Below are 17662 nucleotides of genomic sequence, written 5' to 3' on the forward strand. Positions count from 1 at the left end.
CTTGCTCAAGGTCACACAGCAAGTGCTTGGCAGAGGGAGGCTCTCCCCATCCTGCTCTCCCTGGGCGCTTTGGTCCTTTCTCCCTTCTCCCATTCCAGAGGTCGTGAGGCCTCCCCTCCCAAGGCCAACCCTGTAAGTGCACTCCTCCTGGCCTTGGGCTTTTCTTCCTGAATTTGTTCCTGGAGACCCCCTTCCTCCATTTGAGGGTATTTTCTAATTGTCCCCTGCTGGCTCCTCCTTGTTGACCTCGGGTCTTCAGAAAAGGGAAGGAGGGAGACAGGGAGGAAGGGTGGCAGGCCCGCCACACTCTTTCCTCCTGCCCCAAGTGTTCAGGCCTATTGCTTCCCCCCTCACACATCAGGACGCCCCTGACTTACCCCCTATGACTGCTGTCCCCAAGACATCAGGAATCTCCTGAGTACGAGACCCAGTTCCCTGTGGGCAGGGCTGCCCTAACAACATGGCACTCTGGGACAGATTAGAAAAGAAACACCCACTCATTTGGGTGAGTGCAACCCCTGGGAGAGTGCATGGCTTGATAAGTAGGCTGGACTTCAGCAAAGCATACCCTTCAGCTGGATTCTTTTGGATAGCGCACAACCTGGACAATCAGACATGGCAGTCTTGGCTGTCAGCATCCTTGTTTTCCTTCATATTCTGGTCATGCTGAGCCCTGATGGCTGGTCCTCTTCCTTCCTGAAAACCCCACCTTCCCACCTCCCGATGCTCCTTTGCAGTCTCCCTTCTGCCCTGGTTTCCTTCTCCTGCAGCCTGACTTTAAGAATGGACCAAGACTCTGCCTGAGCTGTTCTTTTTTTTTTTTGTCTTTTTTTTTAGGGCTGCACCTGTGGCATATGGGGGGTCCCAGGCTAGGGGTTGACTTGAAGCTGTAGCCCCTGGCCTACGCCACAGCCACATCAATGCCAGATCTGAGCCACATCTGTAACCTACACCACAGCTCATGGCAACACCGGATCCTTAACCCACTGAGCAAGGCCAGGGACCAAACCCCCAGCCCCATGGATACTAGTCAGTTTCGTTTCCACGGCACCACAATGGGAACTTCTGCCTGAGCTGCTCTGACACTGGTTCCAGGGAGGCCACCAAGGCCTCCAGCTCTGCTCCATGCTGTCTTTCCACTCCCCACCTGGCTGAAGCGTGGGCACCCAAGCCTGGCTTGGCCACTGGAATCCATCATTCCCCCTGGGTTGGCCTCTCTGTACTTTCTGACTCCTAAAGATGTCCTCATTGCTCAGTCAACCAGGCTGAGCACCTTGCCTGCCCCTCCTCTTCTCCCCCCACCCCATGCCTAGTCCTGGCCAGTCCTCTTTTTCTAGTCTTGCTCTTTCTTTCTGTCCCTGCAGCCACCACCATAGCTGAGGCCCACACCCTTTCCACGTTGGACCTAACTGTCACCTGCTAGCAGCTTCCTGATCTCCCTTGCATCTCCTGCAGACTACCCTCCACTCTGCACTTGGCATGCCTCGGCTCAGAACCTTCCAGGACTCCCCATTGCCTACAGGGAAAGCAGCCTACACTTTCAACCTGCCTTTCACCATCCTCTGCCGTATGTCCGTGACTTTCTTCTCCAGCCGCACTGACTGCACTGTGCTAGAGGGAAGGGTTTTGGAGCTGACTTTTGGCAGGGCTTTTCCAGAACCAAGCTCTCTGGAAGGCCTTGCTGGGAAGGAAGTGGGTGGGTGGGGGGTGCTGGGGTGAGGGTGGTTCTGCCCTTGTGTGCACTCCCCACCCCAGTCCAAGCCGAAGCCTATGAATGGCCACGAGCAGCCTGACAGCTGCCCTTCACCTTGGGCAGCCTGGATTAGAGTTCAGTCAGACTGAAAATGCGGACAGCAGGTCTCAGGGATGAAGGGGACAGAGGAGCCTCTTGCAGCCTGGGAGTCACTCACCCAGGGAGACAGGCATGGCTTGTGGGGGGTGGGGTGTTAACGGGATGGTGAGGGCAACTGTGTTTGCAGCAGGGGTTTGTCCCAATACTTCCTTAGGTTTGTACGGCATTTTGGTTCATTGTTCACTTTCTGAGTGAGAGGCAAGCATCGCTCTCACTCGTCCCATGGAGAAAGGGGGAGGCTGAGGCTCATGCAGGTGAGGTGACTTGGTCAAGGTCACAGAATGAGAAATGTGTGCATCAGAGGCAGGATGGGAGTTTCCAGGGGTGGGGTGGTCTTCTATGCCAGCCCACCGCGTGCCCCACCAGGCTGGACCTAGGCTTTTGGTGCGGCAGGAAACCACTTGCCATCCAGTGAGGGGCTGGTTAACTCGGGCGGGGAGCCCTGGGGGAGGGGGCGTGTCTTGCCTGCTCCATTCCTGGCCCACACTGGCACTGGCACCTGGGAAGGGCAGCTGGCCAGCCACATGCCAGTGTTACTTTAAAAATAAACCAGGGAAGAACGCGGCTTAAAAATAACCCCAGGGACGTGTGAGGGGCTAATTAGTACTGCAGCCCCCTGCCAGGACCTTGTTTGGGGAGCTCGCCTGGGCCCCGTGGTTCCATATTATGTGTCCCCGCTTCTCATCTCTTCCATTTGGGGCAGCTGAGGGCAGACGGGGCCTCAGAATCCTGAGCTGGAGCTGGAGGCCCCTTTGGGGCATCCTGGGCGACCTCCCTCTTCTGGACCAGGACCGGGAGGATGGCAAGGGTGGGGAGCAGCTGAGCTGAGCAGAGAGCTCTGCTGGGAGTCTCTGGGCCTCCCTCATGTGCTCCCACTGGAGCCAGCTTGGCTCCAAAAGGGTGCTTGAGGTCCTGAGCACCCTCCCCCCACCTTCTTCTCTGTAGGGGATGCGGTGGTGGCAGCCAGGTGGCTGGTTTTGCCAATGACATCTCCCTCTTCGGGACTCCTAAGCACCACTAATCACTGCGCCAGTCTCTGGAGAAGTTCGAGGCCCATCCATGGGGATAAGCATGCATGGCCCTCTGGCTGCCCTCTTCTGGCTGCTTCCACGAGCCTCGCTGGCCCTTGGGCTTGGGTCTCTGGAACCTCAGTGCGGAGCAGGGCCTGGTCTGCCGCCCTCAGGCTCTCTCCTAAATGACAGTCAGGGAAGCAGGAGCCACACGCCCATCCAGTGGCCCAGGTTCTCCTGAGACTCTCTTTCGGATCCCTCACCTTGGGCACATCCTGAAGCGACAGGGAGGAGGGGACACAGGACCCAGTGGAGGACGCTGCCGAGGACAGACATGCAGGATCAAAGAGAAAAAGCAGAGCTTTCCCAGAGGAGGGAGGCAGAGGCCAAGCCTGCTGGAAGCTGACAGAAATGATCAAAGGACAAGGATGGTGGGGAGGGGCTGTGGGAAGGAGCCACAGCGGAGGCAGGCAGAGCGGCAGCTGGGGGCAGGGGCCATGGGGTCAGACAGGCCTGGACTCAGGTCCCTGGCTGGGTGCCCTGAGCCAATGATCTTGCTGGGCCTTGGGCCTCATTTGCATAATGGACAGAATGTGAACTCCCTCCTGGGCCTCTGCCGAGGAGGTTTGCGAAGTATTTATGAAAAGGCCTGAAAATGGGGAGCTGGGCTATTGTGTGTTCTCTCCCTGGCCCCTCCTGGAATCTGGCCCCTCTGGTCCACCTTGGGCTGGTCAAATACCAAGGGTGCCCCTACCGTTCTCGTCTTCCCACACGCCTGGAACAAGCTGTTGAATGTGACACTATGTGTTTGTGGTCAGTGACTCCACTGGTCACCACGTTGGCAAATACGCTGGTTGTTTCTCCGTGGTCACCTGCGCTGTCACACCCAGCAACCGGCATGTGGATAGTTCCCCTCTCCTGAAACGCACCTCCTGGCTCGGGACACTGTGTTCCAGTGTCCCCGCAGGGCCCCTTCCTTGCTCGACCGCCCAGGGCTGGAAGAAGCGCTGGCCCTGGGCTCTTCCCTCCCACCCTCCCCTCTCCCCAGCTGATCTCATCAAGCTGCATGACTCTAAATATTATTTCCGTCTAATAACGCCTAAATTTATATCTCAGCTTTGACCTCTCCCTCGAGCTGCAAACTTGTCTCTCTAACTGCCGTCACAGATTTGTAATAAGCATCTCAAAATGAACCTGAGTGTCGAAACGCAGGTCTGGAAGCTCATCTCTCTAACAAACCTCTTGCTCTCCAGGTTTTATTTCTCATCTCAGGAAATGCTTACCTTCCACTCAGTTGCGCAGGTCAAAGACCACCATGGATCATTCCCTTCCTCCTACAACCCTAGCCCTCTTGCTCCTTCCGCCCTCCCCCCTCTCCCAGCACCCCACATCCGATCCATCAGCAGGTCAGGCTAACTCTGTCTTGAAAACGCAGGCCCAATCCACCTCTCCTCTCTCCCTCCACCCAAGTCCCACCCACCAGCATTCTCTCTGGTAAGTTACTGAACTGCAGCCTGGCTGGACTTCCAGCTGCCCTCTAATACTAGAACCATCTGATTTCTCCAGAACAGCCGGGGGAGCTGGTAAAAATTTAAGTCATAGCACCACAACCCTGCTTCAAACTTCCCAGTGACTTCCATCCCATGTAAAATCCAAATTCTTGACCATACTCCACGGCCCTGCCGGATTCGGCCCTTCCAAGCCTCCACCTCTGCCCAGCGTGCTGCAGCCACACGGCTCTCTCCACTCCTGTTCCTCAAATATGTCAAGCTCTGGCCCCTGCGGGACTCCTGCTCTTGCTGTTTCCCTGGGGAAGGCTCCTCCTCCATCTTCGCATCGCACAGGCCCCTCTCCGGAAGGCTCTCAGATGGCCTGGCCCTCCTCTCCACCACTCTCTACCCTACTTTCTTGTGTTACTGACTCCTGGACCTTGTTCCCATTGGATATTGTTTTCTGTGATCATATAGTTTATTTTCTATCTGCATCCTTTGAAATGTAGGCCCCACGAGGACAAGGGCTGAGTCCCTGGGGCCCAGAGTGGTACCCAACCCATGGAAGATGCTCAGAAAAACAAAGGGAATGGGAAACGACTGTATGGGTGCCCAGGATGTGGAGTCAGGAGGGCAGGGTGTGAGGACTGGCTCTGAGATTCACCTGCTCGTGGCCAGGGCAGGCCATGCCCCATCTCCCCCTGAACCTACCCTGAGTCTCAGTCTCCTCATCTAGAAGAAAGAAGGGTTGGCTCGGTGATTCTCAAACAATCTGAAGGATCCCAGGCACTGCAGAAATGCCATCTACTGCCAAGCTGAGCCCTTCCACCACATGAGCATGCGGGCATTGGCGCCCTGAATGGACCCCGTTCCAGCCAGAGGCTGAGGAAGGTGCTTGATGGGACCTTCCGGTGGCCGATGGAGGCTCTGCAACAGGTCATCATGTCATGTCCCATGAACATACTGAGATAGCAAACCAGCACGAGGCCCCATGGGGCTGTCCACTTAGAGGTCTAACAGCTCGCGGGCCTAGGTTTGATGTTGAAGTTGGTCCATGACCAAGACCTTCGCTCCCAGGGCCTCGGAAGTCTCTGAGCTAGCCTGGGGCCTGATTGTAGGACTAGCCACCAGGGCACTCATCCTGGCTGCTCCAGGCCAGAGGCAGTCTGTGCTTCTCCCCTGGCTACCTCCCGTGTCCGAAAATGCTGGCTGGGGTCAGCCTGCTCTCAGCACCACTGCTTCCTCCCACATCCCATCCGCCGACTACTGTGGGAGCTGCCAGCTGTTGGCGAGGCACCCCCTTTCCGGGTGGGAGGCTCCTACATTCCAGCTGTCCCAGGGGCTGGGGCAGTGGACTCGCTCTGCTGATAAGCAGGGCTTCGGCCACGGTCAGAAAGGCTCTTTCCAGAAAGGGGTGACTCGGAGGTCCTGGTCCGAGCTCTATTCTTGGGACTCGACCCAGAGGAAGTCCTTCCAGGGCTCAGCCATCATGGGGTGACACGGGGACAAGAGCGTAATCCTGTGTAGTGTGTGTCTCAGGAGGGGCTGGAAGCGCGGGCCAGAGGTGGCTCCGACAGAGACCGTCTGAGCTGGAAGGGGCTTGGACACCAGCAGCTTCATCCCTCCCAGATTAGACCAGGGCTGGATGTGACTCGCCTTGGGTCTCACCGCCAAGTGGGGATAGAGAAACGGGGGGGGGGGTGTCTGTGCCCCCACGTTCCTTAGCCCAGCTGCACTACATCATTAGTTACAGCTCCAAGAAGCGATGCGTAGCCCGCCCTCGCGAATCCAGTGGACGATCCTAAGGGGCAGACAGGAGACATCGGACCCTCTTTGGTGCCCAGGGAAGATGAGTGCTTAAGATTTGGTGGCAATGAGCTGGGCACGGCACCCAAGGGAAGGAGGGCCACCCCACTAAGTTTGGGTCTAGGTTTCTCTTTCTCTAGCCCTGTTTGGAGGTGGACCCAGGACTCAGAGCAGCCCCGAGGGTCTTCCTCTGTCTAACCCTATTGGCAGAAAATCCATGATGCAAGGTTGTCCTGAAGAGGGGATCATGCTGGCTCAGCCTGGCCAAAGACCCCCACTTTGTTCCCAGGTGAGTGACACCTCACACCCCCTTCCCTGGGGTCGTTTGGGAGCTAAGCCATGGAGGAGCCATCTCCCGTGTCGGGACCCCCACTGAGACGTCTCAGGCCCCTTCTTATCTGGGGGGAGTAGGACCTGTCCTCCTCCCGAGGCCACCCACTGACTCCTGGTGTCTGTGCCACCAGGCTCACCCCAGGAGCGTGGACTTGTGAACTTCCGAGGTTCTTCTGCAGCTGCCCCCTGACTATTTCTCAAGACTAAGGAAACCCAGAAAGAAAATGCTAGCTGCTTGCTGGCTGGCAAGTGGCCCAGCCTCCCAGAACAGAACGCTGATTCAAATAAGCTCTCTTCTCTCCTGTGCTTCCCAAAGCGGGATGCAGAGTCCCCTCACCAGCGGAGTTTTAAGAGCTCACAGCCTCCCGGGCTTAGCTCAGGCCTGATGAATTCACTCCCAGGGGCCAGGACCCGACGCCCATTGCTGGGGCTCCAAACAAATCCTGTTACAGGGAACAGCTTCCTCCTCGGAACACAGGCGCCACCTCCCCTGTCCGCCCACGCCCCAGCCCCCTCTGGGGAGCAGGTGAGTTGCCCAAGTCGCCCCCAGCCAGGCCCCCCTCTCTCATTGGCTATTTTTCAGAATCATCACTATTCTCATTTCTAGGCTCAGGTTTCCATCCTGTTCCAATGCGTGGAACTGAGGCCCCTCTGTGACAAGAGTGCCCCACAGCATGTCTTCTTCACCTCCATAGGCTGACAGGCATGTCTACGATGCCCCAACATCTGTGCCACTCAGCCCACCTTCAGCTAAGGGGGTGAGAACACTTGAGGGAGGAGAGGCGGGTTTTACGGTTGGAAGGTACAGATGTGATTTCTGCTTCCACATTTACTGGCTCTGGATCATGGAAAGTGACATTAGGTCCTCGAGTCCAGTTTCTTCATTGACACCTACGCCTCTGGGTTGTCATGAGGCTCAGGAGAGATACCATGTGACCAAGCGCTTTATAAATCACGTGCGGGGCCTGCTTTACACACCCCTGCCCAGCCCCTTGCCAGCAGTGCACCTGTGCCTTCCATCCCTGGCCCCTCCGAGCCTTAGGGTCCGCCTCTCTAAAATGGGGACTATCATAGTACCACCCTCTTCGAGTGCCTGTGAGGATTAGATGAGGTGGTCCATGTAAGAGGCTCAGCCTAGAGAAACTTCCCAGGGAATGGCAGCCTTGGTTCGTGACCATGAACATGGAGGCTGGCTCTGTGGGTGTGGCGCCTTCATGGGGATGCGTCTAAGATCTGGATGGAATAGGCCCAGGTGAGAACAGATCTGTGGCATGGATCTGAGGCTTGCTCCTGCTCTGACCCCACCTGTCCCAAGGCCCTAGGAGTTCCCTGCATGGATGGGAGGACTGGCCCCACCGTGGAGGAGAGGGCTGCCTCCCCTCTGAGAGCCTGGCGTCGCTCTCTCCATCCAGGCTGCTCCACCAGGTCCTGACATGCGCCTCTCCGGATGTTTCTGACATGGTTATTTCTGCATCGGAGCTGTGGTCCGCAGAGGCCCTGCACATTCCTGAAGAGGGACACTGAGTCCCGGCCAAGCTGTGGAGCCTTGAGCAGAGATGCAGGGGTCTGGAGCAGGGGTCTAGGATTGTCTATGCAGAAAATATCCACACAGTGGATCATCTCCAGCTCGGCGCTGTCCTGGGGCTCCTGATTGCTATCCACAAACCTGGGTTTGGTCTAGGCTCCAGAGTGGACCTTTGGCCCAGAAAGGGAAACGTGGAGAGGGAGGAAGTGAAAGCACGCCCTAGGGGCTCCCTGAGGTCTGCTGGGTGATCAGGATGGGGGACCTCAGGATTCAGGTTGCCGTTACCCTCTGGTTCAACTGGGGTCAGGAAGGCCCCCCCCCCCGATTCAATAGGGATGACCCCCTGATTCAATTGGGGTGACCGACTGGTTCAACTGAGGTGACCCATTGGTTCAACTGGCATGATGGGGGCACCTGGTGGTTCAACTGGGGTCCCCCAGCCTGATCCCTGGTCAGGATCCAGGCAAGAAAACACAGGTCGGGGACTGTCACTTCCCTCCTCCAGCTCTTGCCAGAATCCAGCACTCAGTCCCTCAAAGGTTGGCTCCCCCCATCTTTCCTGGGGCACACTTATGGCCCCAACCTGTCTCCTGCTGTTCTCTCACCCCAGAAAGCTCTCACTGCCAGTCTTCACCTGCTAGAGTCTTCATTCTTCATTTAAGTCTTCCTAAGTACCACCTGCTCCAGGAAGCCTTCTCAGATCCTTATTCTGAATCACCCCACTAGGATTCAGCATAAACATCATTCAACTTGTGGTTTTAGGATTCCACTAAACCAGGGGCTCCTTGGGGAAGGATCTGGGTCTTAATTTTCTGTTCTCTGGGTGCCTGGCATAGCGTCTGGTGCTCAGAAGCACTCAGTGATTTTGGGTAAACTCAAGTGAAATGAAGGCTAAAGTCAGTACTATTTGGAAGGCAACCTCGAGGGCCTGGGGTTCCCTAGGGCACTGCTGGGTTCCACTCTGGGTCCTCTGAGTCCCCAGGATATCCCTTTGAAGATCAAGAATCAAAGTATCTCAGAGTTGGTAAGAACCTTAAAAGCCATTTATGGCAGCCCTTGGTGTGATAGGTGGGTAGTGTGATCTTTTTGATGTGTCAGCTTGGTTAGGCCAAAGCGCCGAGTTATTCAGTCGAGCCCTGATCTAGGGGTTGTTGTGAAGGCATTTTGTGCATGTGATTCAAGTCCATAATCAGTTGACTTTAGGAAAGGGAGAGTACCCCAGATTCCTGGGTGGATCTGATTTAATCAGTTGAAAGGCTTTAAGAGGTGAGCAGAGACTTCCCTGAGGAAGAAGAAACTGCCTGTGAACAGCAGCTTCAGCCCAAGCTGCAGAGAGTTCCAGCTTGTCCTTCGCAATATCCTGCTCTCGGATTTCAGGCTTTGCTCTGAATCACATAAGCCGATTCCTTGCAACCCCGCTCTTAGTATCTATCTCCTGCTGGTTGTGTTGCTCTGATTGAACCCTGACTGGTACAGGTGACCTCTGCAGCTGGTTCCTCTGCCAACCAGCCCTGCCCCAGCCTCCGAGGAAGGTCCTCCGGCTCTGAGGCCATTGGCTCTGACATTCCATGACCAGATTCCTAAGGATTTTTCTAGCTCTACACAGTCTTGTTCTTAAACCACAGTCCCTACCTCCTGTCTGTCCTCAGACGTCAGGTCTCCGGGGTATTTAGATCCTTGCTACTCAACATGTGGACCACAAATCAACAGCATCAGTGTCCCTGGGGGACCTTGTGGGAATTATAGACTCTCAGGCCCCACCCCAGACTTACTGGTTTCAGAATCTGCATTTAAACAAGATCAACCAGAGCATCAAAGATTACCGTCTGAGAAGAATCCTGCATTTGAGAAGAATTCCGCATTGCTGAGCTAGCCTTCTCCAGCCGGTCCCCCAACACCTTCTCTCCCGCAGATACCCAGGCTGGGCTCCCGCCCTATAGTCCCTGCATCCACACGCCCCCCTCACGACAGAGACCTTGTGTGTCGCTGGAGGAGGCAGGAGTCAGGGCAGGGGTGGTAAGGAGCTGGCTTTGGTGAAAGGGGAGTGTGGGAGGTTGGTCCCAGCCCAGAAGGGATCCCAGGGGGCCACAGGACCAGGAGGACCAGGGCTGTTGGTTTGAGGCAGCAGCTGAGGCCGGCTCTAGAAAGTGAAGGAGTGATGGTTGTGATACAGGACCCAGGGTGGCTCCAGGTGGATGGCAGGTCTCCCAGAGCCACCTGGGTGCTGCCTGAGCTGAGGCAGTTTCTGGACAACCAGAGGTGTGGACAGACTGGGAGGCGGCCGCATTGCCTGGGCTGGTGACAGCTCTCTTGACTGCCATGAAAGACATTTGTCAAGCATTCTCTGAGGACCAGAGGCTAATAGAGGGGTCATGAGGAGGCTGGGGGCCGGCAGAACAGGCCCGCTGGCAGCTGCTTCCTTCTCTCTGAGCCTGGGTTGGGTCGGGGAACGACATGGAAGGGGGCGCCAGTAAGCAGGGCTCCCTTCTTCTGCGATCAATCAGAATTTTAGTTTCTACACTGAAAAATGAAAGTTGGAGCTAACATTCTGATTTCCCTTTGGGCTCAATGCTCTATCCATAGTCCTGAGGATGTGACACCCTGAGGTCACAGCGGAGTGTTCTGTGTGACCTGGTACCCAATGTCTATCCTTCTTGACATTCACATAGAAGGAAGAGCAGAGGCTCTGCAGGGAGCTGGGGGCTGCATGACACCACGAAAAGATACTTCCTACAGCCCTGGGTGTAAGCCCTGTTACTGTCACTTTATACTTGTAGGGGTCCTGGGCCAATTTTTGAACCTCTCTGAGCTTTCCTTTCCTTGACCATCACGGGATGCTAACGCCTGCCCTCTCCGAGGAGTCGTGGGAATGCAGGTGGTGAGAAGTGCCCGGGACAGTGCCTGACGTGTTATAAACACATATCAGTTCTCTGCATCCAAGGTAGGGATGGGGCTTGAGGGAGTGAGTGTCCAGCCTGAGGTTTGCCTGAACTGATTGAGAGCTCAGTCAGAGCTGGGTCTCTTCCCTGGCTGCTGGCTGACTGCAGGGAAATCATTTTTACATTTTTTTTTTTTATTACAAAATCAACTCACAGATTTACCGTTTGTGCTGCCAGCTGAAAGCTGTTTATAGTGGTGATTTGCACTACATTCGTCTGTGCTTGTTTATGTTTGCTTTGAAAATACTTATTGTGTTGGTCCTGTCCCCACTGTGGCCAGGCATGTGTCTTCTATTTCTGTCCCATTCTTGTCCCCACTCCTTCCGTGTCTCCAGCCCCCCAATCATGATTGTGGGAACAGGACATGCAGGCAGGAGGTATGGCCAGAATGACTTCTGATCAAATATACCCACTGTGTGGATGAAGAAACTGATGGCCATAGAGGACCGGCGCCTGAACTATGTGAAACTGGAGCTTTTGCCTTCTTGCTCCCGTCTGGGATGGGCTCTCCTACTCCTGTGCTCCTCACTGTCCTTGGTGGCTTTTTGCAAGGTCTGCCTGCTCAGAGGCGGGAGCATCGCCCCTGAGCCTGGATATCAGGCAGACTCCAGCCATGAGTGAGCATCTGGGAAGCCTGTGATGGGGGAGTGGGATTAGGAAGGTAAAGGGAAGAGTGTGGCAGCCTCTGGTCCCCAGCCCCACTGTCCCACCTCCTGTTAGGAAAGAGTAGAGGTGGCTGCGGTCATAGTAATCTTTAGGAAACAGAGCCATTCCCTTCGGTAGGGAAAGTGATAATACATGAGCAATAATATTAATAACACTTAGAGTTGTAGATACTGTTTATTAAGTACATATTCTGCATCAGGCCATTCTTTTATATCGTCTCATTTAATCCTAGAGGCAGATATTAATCTCCCTGCTTTGTAAATGAGGAAGCTCAGGGAGGCTAAGTGACTTGTCCAAGGTCATACAGCTAGTAGCAGAGGGTGGCGGTGGTGAGTGGAGAGGGGGGTGTTGAAAGATGAGCCGAGGCACTTGGGCTTCTAAGCCAGCACCTGTTAAAGCAGACGGGGGGTGGGGCGGGGTGGTCTGTGGGCAGAGAGGAAGAAAATGCTGTCCAACCCCCCACCCCACCCTGCGGGAAGTCAAGAGAGAACGGGGAACAGTGGAGTGATAAGCAGACAAAAGCCCTGGTGCTGAAAGTGATGGCGGGGGCGGGTCATGAGTGAAACAGGTTGTGGTGATGGAGAGAACTCCAGCCTGGGCACCCCGAAGGGTGGTACCTGCGACTTGCTGTGTGAATTTGGGCAAGCCACCCACCTCTCTGGGCATCTGAATGATTACTAATGTCTCCTTTCATTCTCTTATTGAGGACTTTGGGGATTGGGGCGGGGGGGATGGCAGGTAACTTAGGTACTTTCCTCCTCCTTAGAAAGATGTAAAAAGTACAGGTTCCCTCAAGAGCTGCCTGCTTGAATTCAAATCTAAGGATTCCCAGGCCACACGGGGGGCGATGGAGAATGGGCTGGAAGCTGGAAAGAAAACAAAACGGAAGTTTTTCTGCCCTAGTTCCAGCGGCTAATCAATCACCTGGTCTCTTGTTACCTTAGAGTCACAAGGATTGCAGGGACCTGCAGTGGGAAAATGGGCACCTGTGAGCCCATGGCAGTCTCAGGGAGGGCCTGATGCTGGGCACAGCTATGCCACGTGGTCTGGTTGGGTGGGGGCCAAGGTTTGGGGTGGGGGTGCAGCCTGCTGAGAGTAGGGTGCTGGAGCAAGAGGCCATCTCCGTATGCGGAGGGCTTTGCCCTGGGAAGGGACAAACCTTGGCCACTTGGCTCCCTCAAGATTCAAGAGTCTGGGCTGGGTTCTTTTTTTCTTTTCTCTTTCTGCATTTTAGGGCCACACCTGAGGCATATGGAGGTTCTCAGGCTAGGGGTCGAATCGGAGCTACTGCTGCCGGCCTACGCCAGAGCCACAGCAACGCTAGATCCAAGCCGCGTCTGCAACCTATATCACAGCTTATGGTAACACCGGACCCTTAATCCACGGATCGAGGCCAGGGATCGAACCCTAAACCTCACGGTTACTAGTCAGATTCATTTCTGCTGTGCCACAACAGGAACTCCTGGGCTGGGTTCTTGAAATGGGGAAAGATCTGGCAAAAAAAAAAAAAAAAAAATCCAGGGCATGGGAGTCAGAGAGGCTCCCTTGGATCATACTTTCAAGTCACAAGGCCATGGCGAGTCATTTATACTCAGAGCCTTAGGTCTCTCCACAAAAAAAAAAAAAAAAAATGGAGACAGTATTGCCCATCTTGAAGGGTTGGTGAGAAAATTGAATGAGGGAATACAAATGAAGTATCTTGTACAGAGCCTACGAAAGAGTAGCTAATAAGTGGTGGCTGCTCTTATTATTGTTGCTGTGGCTGCTGTTAATAATAAAGAAAGAGGCAGCGTGCACAAGTGGAAGGAGTGGGGGCCTGGGAGTCAGATTTTGCTACCCTACTCCCATCACCTCTTTGGTTCTTTCTGGGTAAGAGGAGGGGGTGGCACCAGCTGATGTTGAGGTCCCTTCCTGCTCTGACAGCCTCTGGGCTATGAATAGATGGGGCTGGGGCCCCGGAGGAGTTTAATGACTCAACAGCTAGAGAGGTTAAGCTTTCCCAGAAAAGAGTTTCCGTTTGCATTTGATGAACTTAGGGCCCAACAAAGGAAGGGTTTCCTGGCTGGGAGACGAGGGATGAGGGAGCCGGAGGAATCCTTGCACTCAGCGGAGACGGTGACTAACCAGGTGAATGACTAACTCGGACCCTGCTGACCCTCAACCAATCCGGGCTGCCCGTGAGTGCCCTGCAAGCTGGCACCACTGAGCACGTCTTGGCCATGCCAGTCCCAGCTGGTGCTGGGCTTCACAGCATATGGAGGCAGAGGAAGCAGCCAAAAAATCGGCAGGAGAAGGAACACTGGGCTTAGAGTCAGAAGTCCCAGCTTCTTGCTCTAACTCCGCTGCTTGCCAGCTGCATGACTCTGGGGGAGTCCCCTCCCCTTCCTGAGCCTCCACGCCTTCATCTGCGCAAGAAAGCTAACAGTACCCGCCCTGGCAACCTCCCTGAGCTATGAAGGCTGGCACTCAAGAGAGGAGGTGAAAGTGCGTTGTGATTACTAAAGCACTGAATGAATGGGAGGTTCTATCACTGTCCTCTCCCAGTGGGACTCCTGGTCCCTCAGGAGACCCGTTGGACGCTCAAAGGGATCAAGTGGACACAGACTGTTGTCCTGGGTTTGGGATCAAGATCAGTCTATGACAGGGCCTTTTCCAGCCATCTGAGCACCGCCCAGAGAGGTTTTTCTGAGACCTGAGTCCATATGGATAGCTTCCAGCCAGGTGGCATAGCCAGAGTGAGAGGTGACAAAAAGCCAGGGATGGTTGTATGGGGCAGAGTGGGCAGTGCCCGTCTGGAGCCCTCAGAGAACTAGGGTGGTTCTTTGATGCTCTATTTCCTCTTGCCCAGCACCTTATAAATAAATAATCACCAGAACCACACTCTGTCTGCCTCTGGCCCCAGCCTTTAGCATCTCTCTGGGTGAGGACCACAAACACTTTGGGAAAGGGCAAGGATGCAGGGGGTGGATGGTGTCCTTCGTTTCTGCACACCTTAAGCCCAACAATAGCCTTCTCCGAGTGCTTGTATGTACTGCTGGGTACCGTGCCAGCAGTGGGAGCACAGAGATGGGAAGCACAGGCCCCTCCCCACATGAGGGTTAATTACACCCTCTGTGGTTAAAGAGAAAAATACACCCCCTGAAATGTAAATAGCCATGCAAAACAGCCTACGCTCTTCCACCCAGGTCGTCCTGGCAGTAAGCTCTGCAGTTGTCCAGAGCAGTGGGCTGGGGGTGTGGGGGGGGCATCTAGAAGACTTCAAGAAGGAGGTGGGGTTTGAACTGGACCTCGCAGGTTAGCTTGAACAAGATAAATAGAAGACAGAGACTAAGGTAGGGCGGACGGGCACACGTGAAGTGTTCTCAGGGGACAGTTTGGCTGCAGAGGAGACATCCTGTCAGTTGGAAGTGAGACAGTAAGCTGGGTATGGAGATAGGAGCCAGGTCTGAGGTTCTTAAAATTTGGGATGAGGACCATGGACTTAGGGATGGATGGGCAGCTGGGAGCCACTGAGGGCTTCCGAGAGGGGTACTGGCATGATCAGAGCTGTGCTTTGGGGAGATTCTTTCTGGCGGCATTATCCCCGGGAGCTTGCCCGGAGCGGGAATGAGGCTAGAGCAAGGAGGTCAGTTGAGAGGTTCCTCTGGAGCTGGAGACCCTGGTTCTGAGAAGGAAGGAGGCACATAATCAAGGGTGGGATGTGTGGGAAGAGGCAGAGGGAAGGTCTAAGGAGGTTCAGTGCTCCTGAAACCCTGGCAGGGGGCGGGGTGGTGGGAGGCGGGAGGAGACCCCAGACCAAACCCAGTCTGGTCCTTCTCAGAAAAGAAGGCTTTGGGCAGGTCAGAGTAGGACCATCCTGCCCTAAACTCACAGCATGAGCAGGACCCAGAGGTGCCCCTCCTTGGGCCACATCCTCTTCTGGGACCCTTTTCTTCATCTTCCACAAACCATATGGCATAGCTCCCTGTGGTCCCCAGAGAGCAGCATAACCTCGGGACAGAGACCTGCAGTGGATAAACAGCAGGGACAGTGTCCAGTCCTGCGTTTTACCTCCCCTCCACTCCTGCGGACTCCCAGGAAAACACTGCCATCTTGCCCTGGGCTATGCCAAGTGGCAGTGAGCCCCTGGGAACTCAGCCAAGGCCAGGAGGGGGATAGGGAGAGGAGGCTGAGTGGGAAAGATGGAGGAAACAGCTCCTGGAGGCATCCCGATGGCCTTCGGATGAAGGTGGGCTGGGGGGACATCAGGACTGGGAGGAGCCCTTGAGACCACTTCATCATGGTCTGGAGGTGAGCTTGAGACCCAGGCAGGGGAAGGGACTTGCCCAAGGTCATACAGCGGGGAGGCAAGGTGGAGCTGGGCTGGACTTAGTCTTGGGAGTGGGTGAGGTGTTTATTCCCGTTTGGACACTTTTGACGAGCACATCAAGGGCCTCACGGGAGAGTCTTTCCTGCATAACTGCTGGTGTGCTTTCTGTGTGTTCCTGTGTATGTCCTGTGTGTGCTTGTGTGTGTACCTGTGTGTGCACCTGTGCCTGTGTCGTGAGAGTCTGACCATGTGTCTGTGCTATGCACCAGTCTGCCCTGGCTTGAGGAAGAGAGCCGGGGCCAGCCCTGTGAGGTGCCTGTTTTCCTGGGACAGCAGTAGAGAAAGCCGACAGGGCTGGATTTGGCTTCCAGCACTAGCTCTGCTGCCCTAAGAAAATTAAAGGCCCTGGCTGGCAGAGCGGAAACTCCTGGAGCTGGACGGGGACACACACACACACCCACACCCACACCCACACACACACACCCACACACACACACCAAGCAGTACTCTTCGCCACAGTTACGGGGTGTTTCAGGCACCCAGAGTGGCCTGGTGTGCCTTGAAGTGCCAAGTACCTGCATCCCTGGAGCCCCAGCCGGTGTAGATCCGCCGGGGTCCGGGAGCCCCTCTGCAGCGACACTGACACGGAGGAGTCGAGCGCTCCCCCGGCACTCACCCTCGGCGCCCGGCTCCAGGGCCTGGCCCGGCCACACCCCTCCTCCTCAGCCTCCGCCAGTCGTTCCTGCCCCTCTCACACACTTCAGAGTCCCCTGGGGCCCTCTCGCAGCCTGGCAGGGACAAGTTGGGGCTGGTCCTGCCGGAGAGTCAGGTCCGGAGCCAGGATTCGACGCTTCCCCCAAGCCCTGTCCCCGCGGAGCAGACACTACAGGCTGAACTCGGGTTTCTGGGAGCGCGGAGTTCGGCGCCTACCCCTTCTCCAGGGGGAACCTCCCCAACCCCAGCCGGCTCCCGACTCCCCTAGAACCTGGCGCCCAGCCCCCGGGTCCCCGCCCGGCGAGTAGTTACCGATGGTGGTGATGACGGTGATGGCGAAGTAGAAGGAGCCGGCGAAGCGCCACTGCACGCCGGCCTTGTGCGGCTTGAGGCGCAGCACGACGCGCTCGAGCTCCTCGTAGCCGCCCTGGCTGAGGTTGTAGCGCGCCCGCAGCTCCTGCTGCCGCAGCTCCAGCCGCTGCCGCTCGATCATCTCCGGCTCCGACTCCAGCGCGTCGAAGACCGCGGCGCCCACCAGCAGGTAGGTGAAGGTGCACACGATGAGCGCCAGCGTGCGCACGTTCTGCCGCTTCATCGTCCCGCCCGGGCCGCCGCCGGCCCCCCGGCGCCCCCGGCCCGCGCCCCGGCCCCGGCCGCCGCTGCTGCTGCCCCGGAGGCGGCCTGGGGCATGGCTGCGCTCGCCGCTCCCCCGCGCCGGGCACCCACTCCGCGCCCCGGGGCCGCCGCCGCCAACGCTGCCGCCGCTGCCGCCGCCGCCGCCGCCGCCGCGGAGCTGTCCCTTCAGCACCACCCACCGCCCTCCTCCGCCCGGCCCTGCTCCCGCCCCCCGCCCCCCGCCCCCCGCCCGCAGGCCGCCTCCTCCCGCCAGCCCTCCCGCCCAGCCAAATAAGGACTGGGGAGACGCGCCGAGGGAGGGAGCAGGGGGGCTGGCGGAGGGGGAAGCGGGGGAGCGAGCGGGAGAGCGTGGAGGGACCGGGCAGGACCGAGAGAGACAGCG

General features: G+C 56.5%; 1 protein-coding gene across 1 annotated transcript in view; it reads right to left on the reverse strand.

The window, feature by feature from the left end:
- Positions 1-17360, reverse strand: part of KCNK3 (potassium two pore domain channel subfamily K member 3) — a 38547-nt gene extending 21187 nt beyond the window's left edge. The window contains exon 1 of the mRNA XM_047782460.1: positions 16957-17360. Within this exon, the coding sequence (XP_047638416.1) occupies positions 16957-17239 (283 nt within the window). The 5' untranslated portion in view covers positions 17240-17360. The remainder of the gene's footprint in view (positions 1-16956) is intronic.
- Between the last annotated feature and the right edge of the window lie 302 nt (positions 17361-17662).

This window comes from Phacochoerus africanus, chromosome 5, assembly GCF_016906955.1.
Source record: "Phacochoerus africanus isolate WHEZ1 chromosome 5, ROS_Pafr_v1, whole genome shotgun sequence".
NCBI classification, from domain to species: domain Eukaryota; kingdom Metazoa; phylum Chordata; class Mammalia; order Artiodactyla; family Suidae; genus Phacochoerus; species Phacochoerus africanus.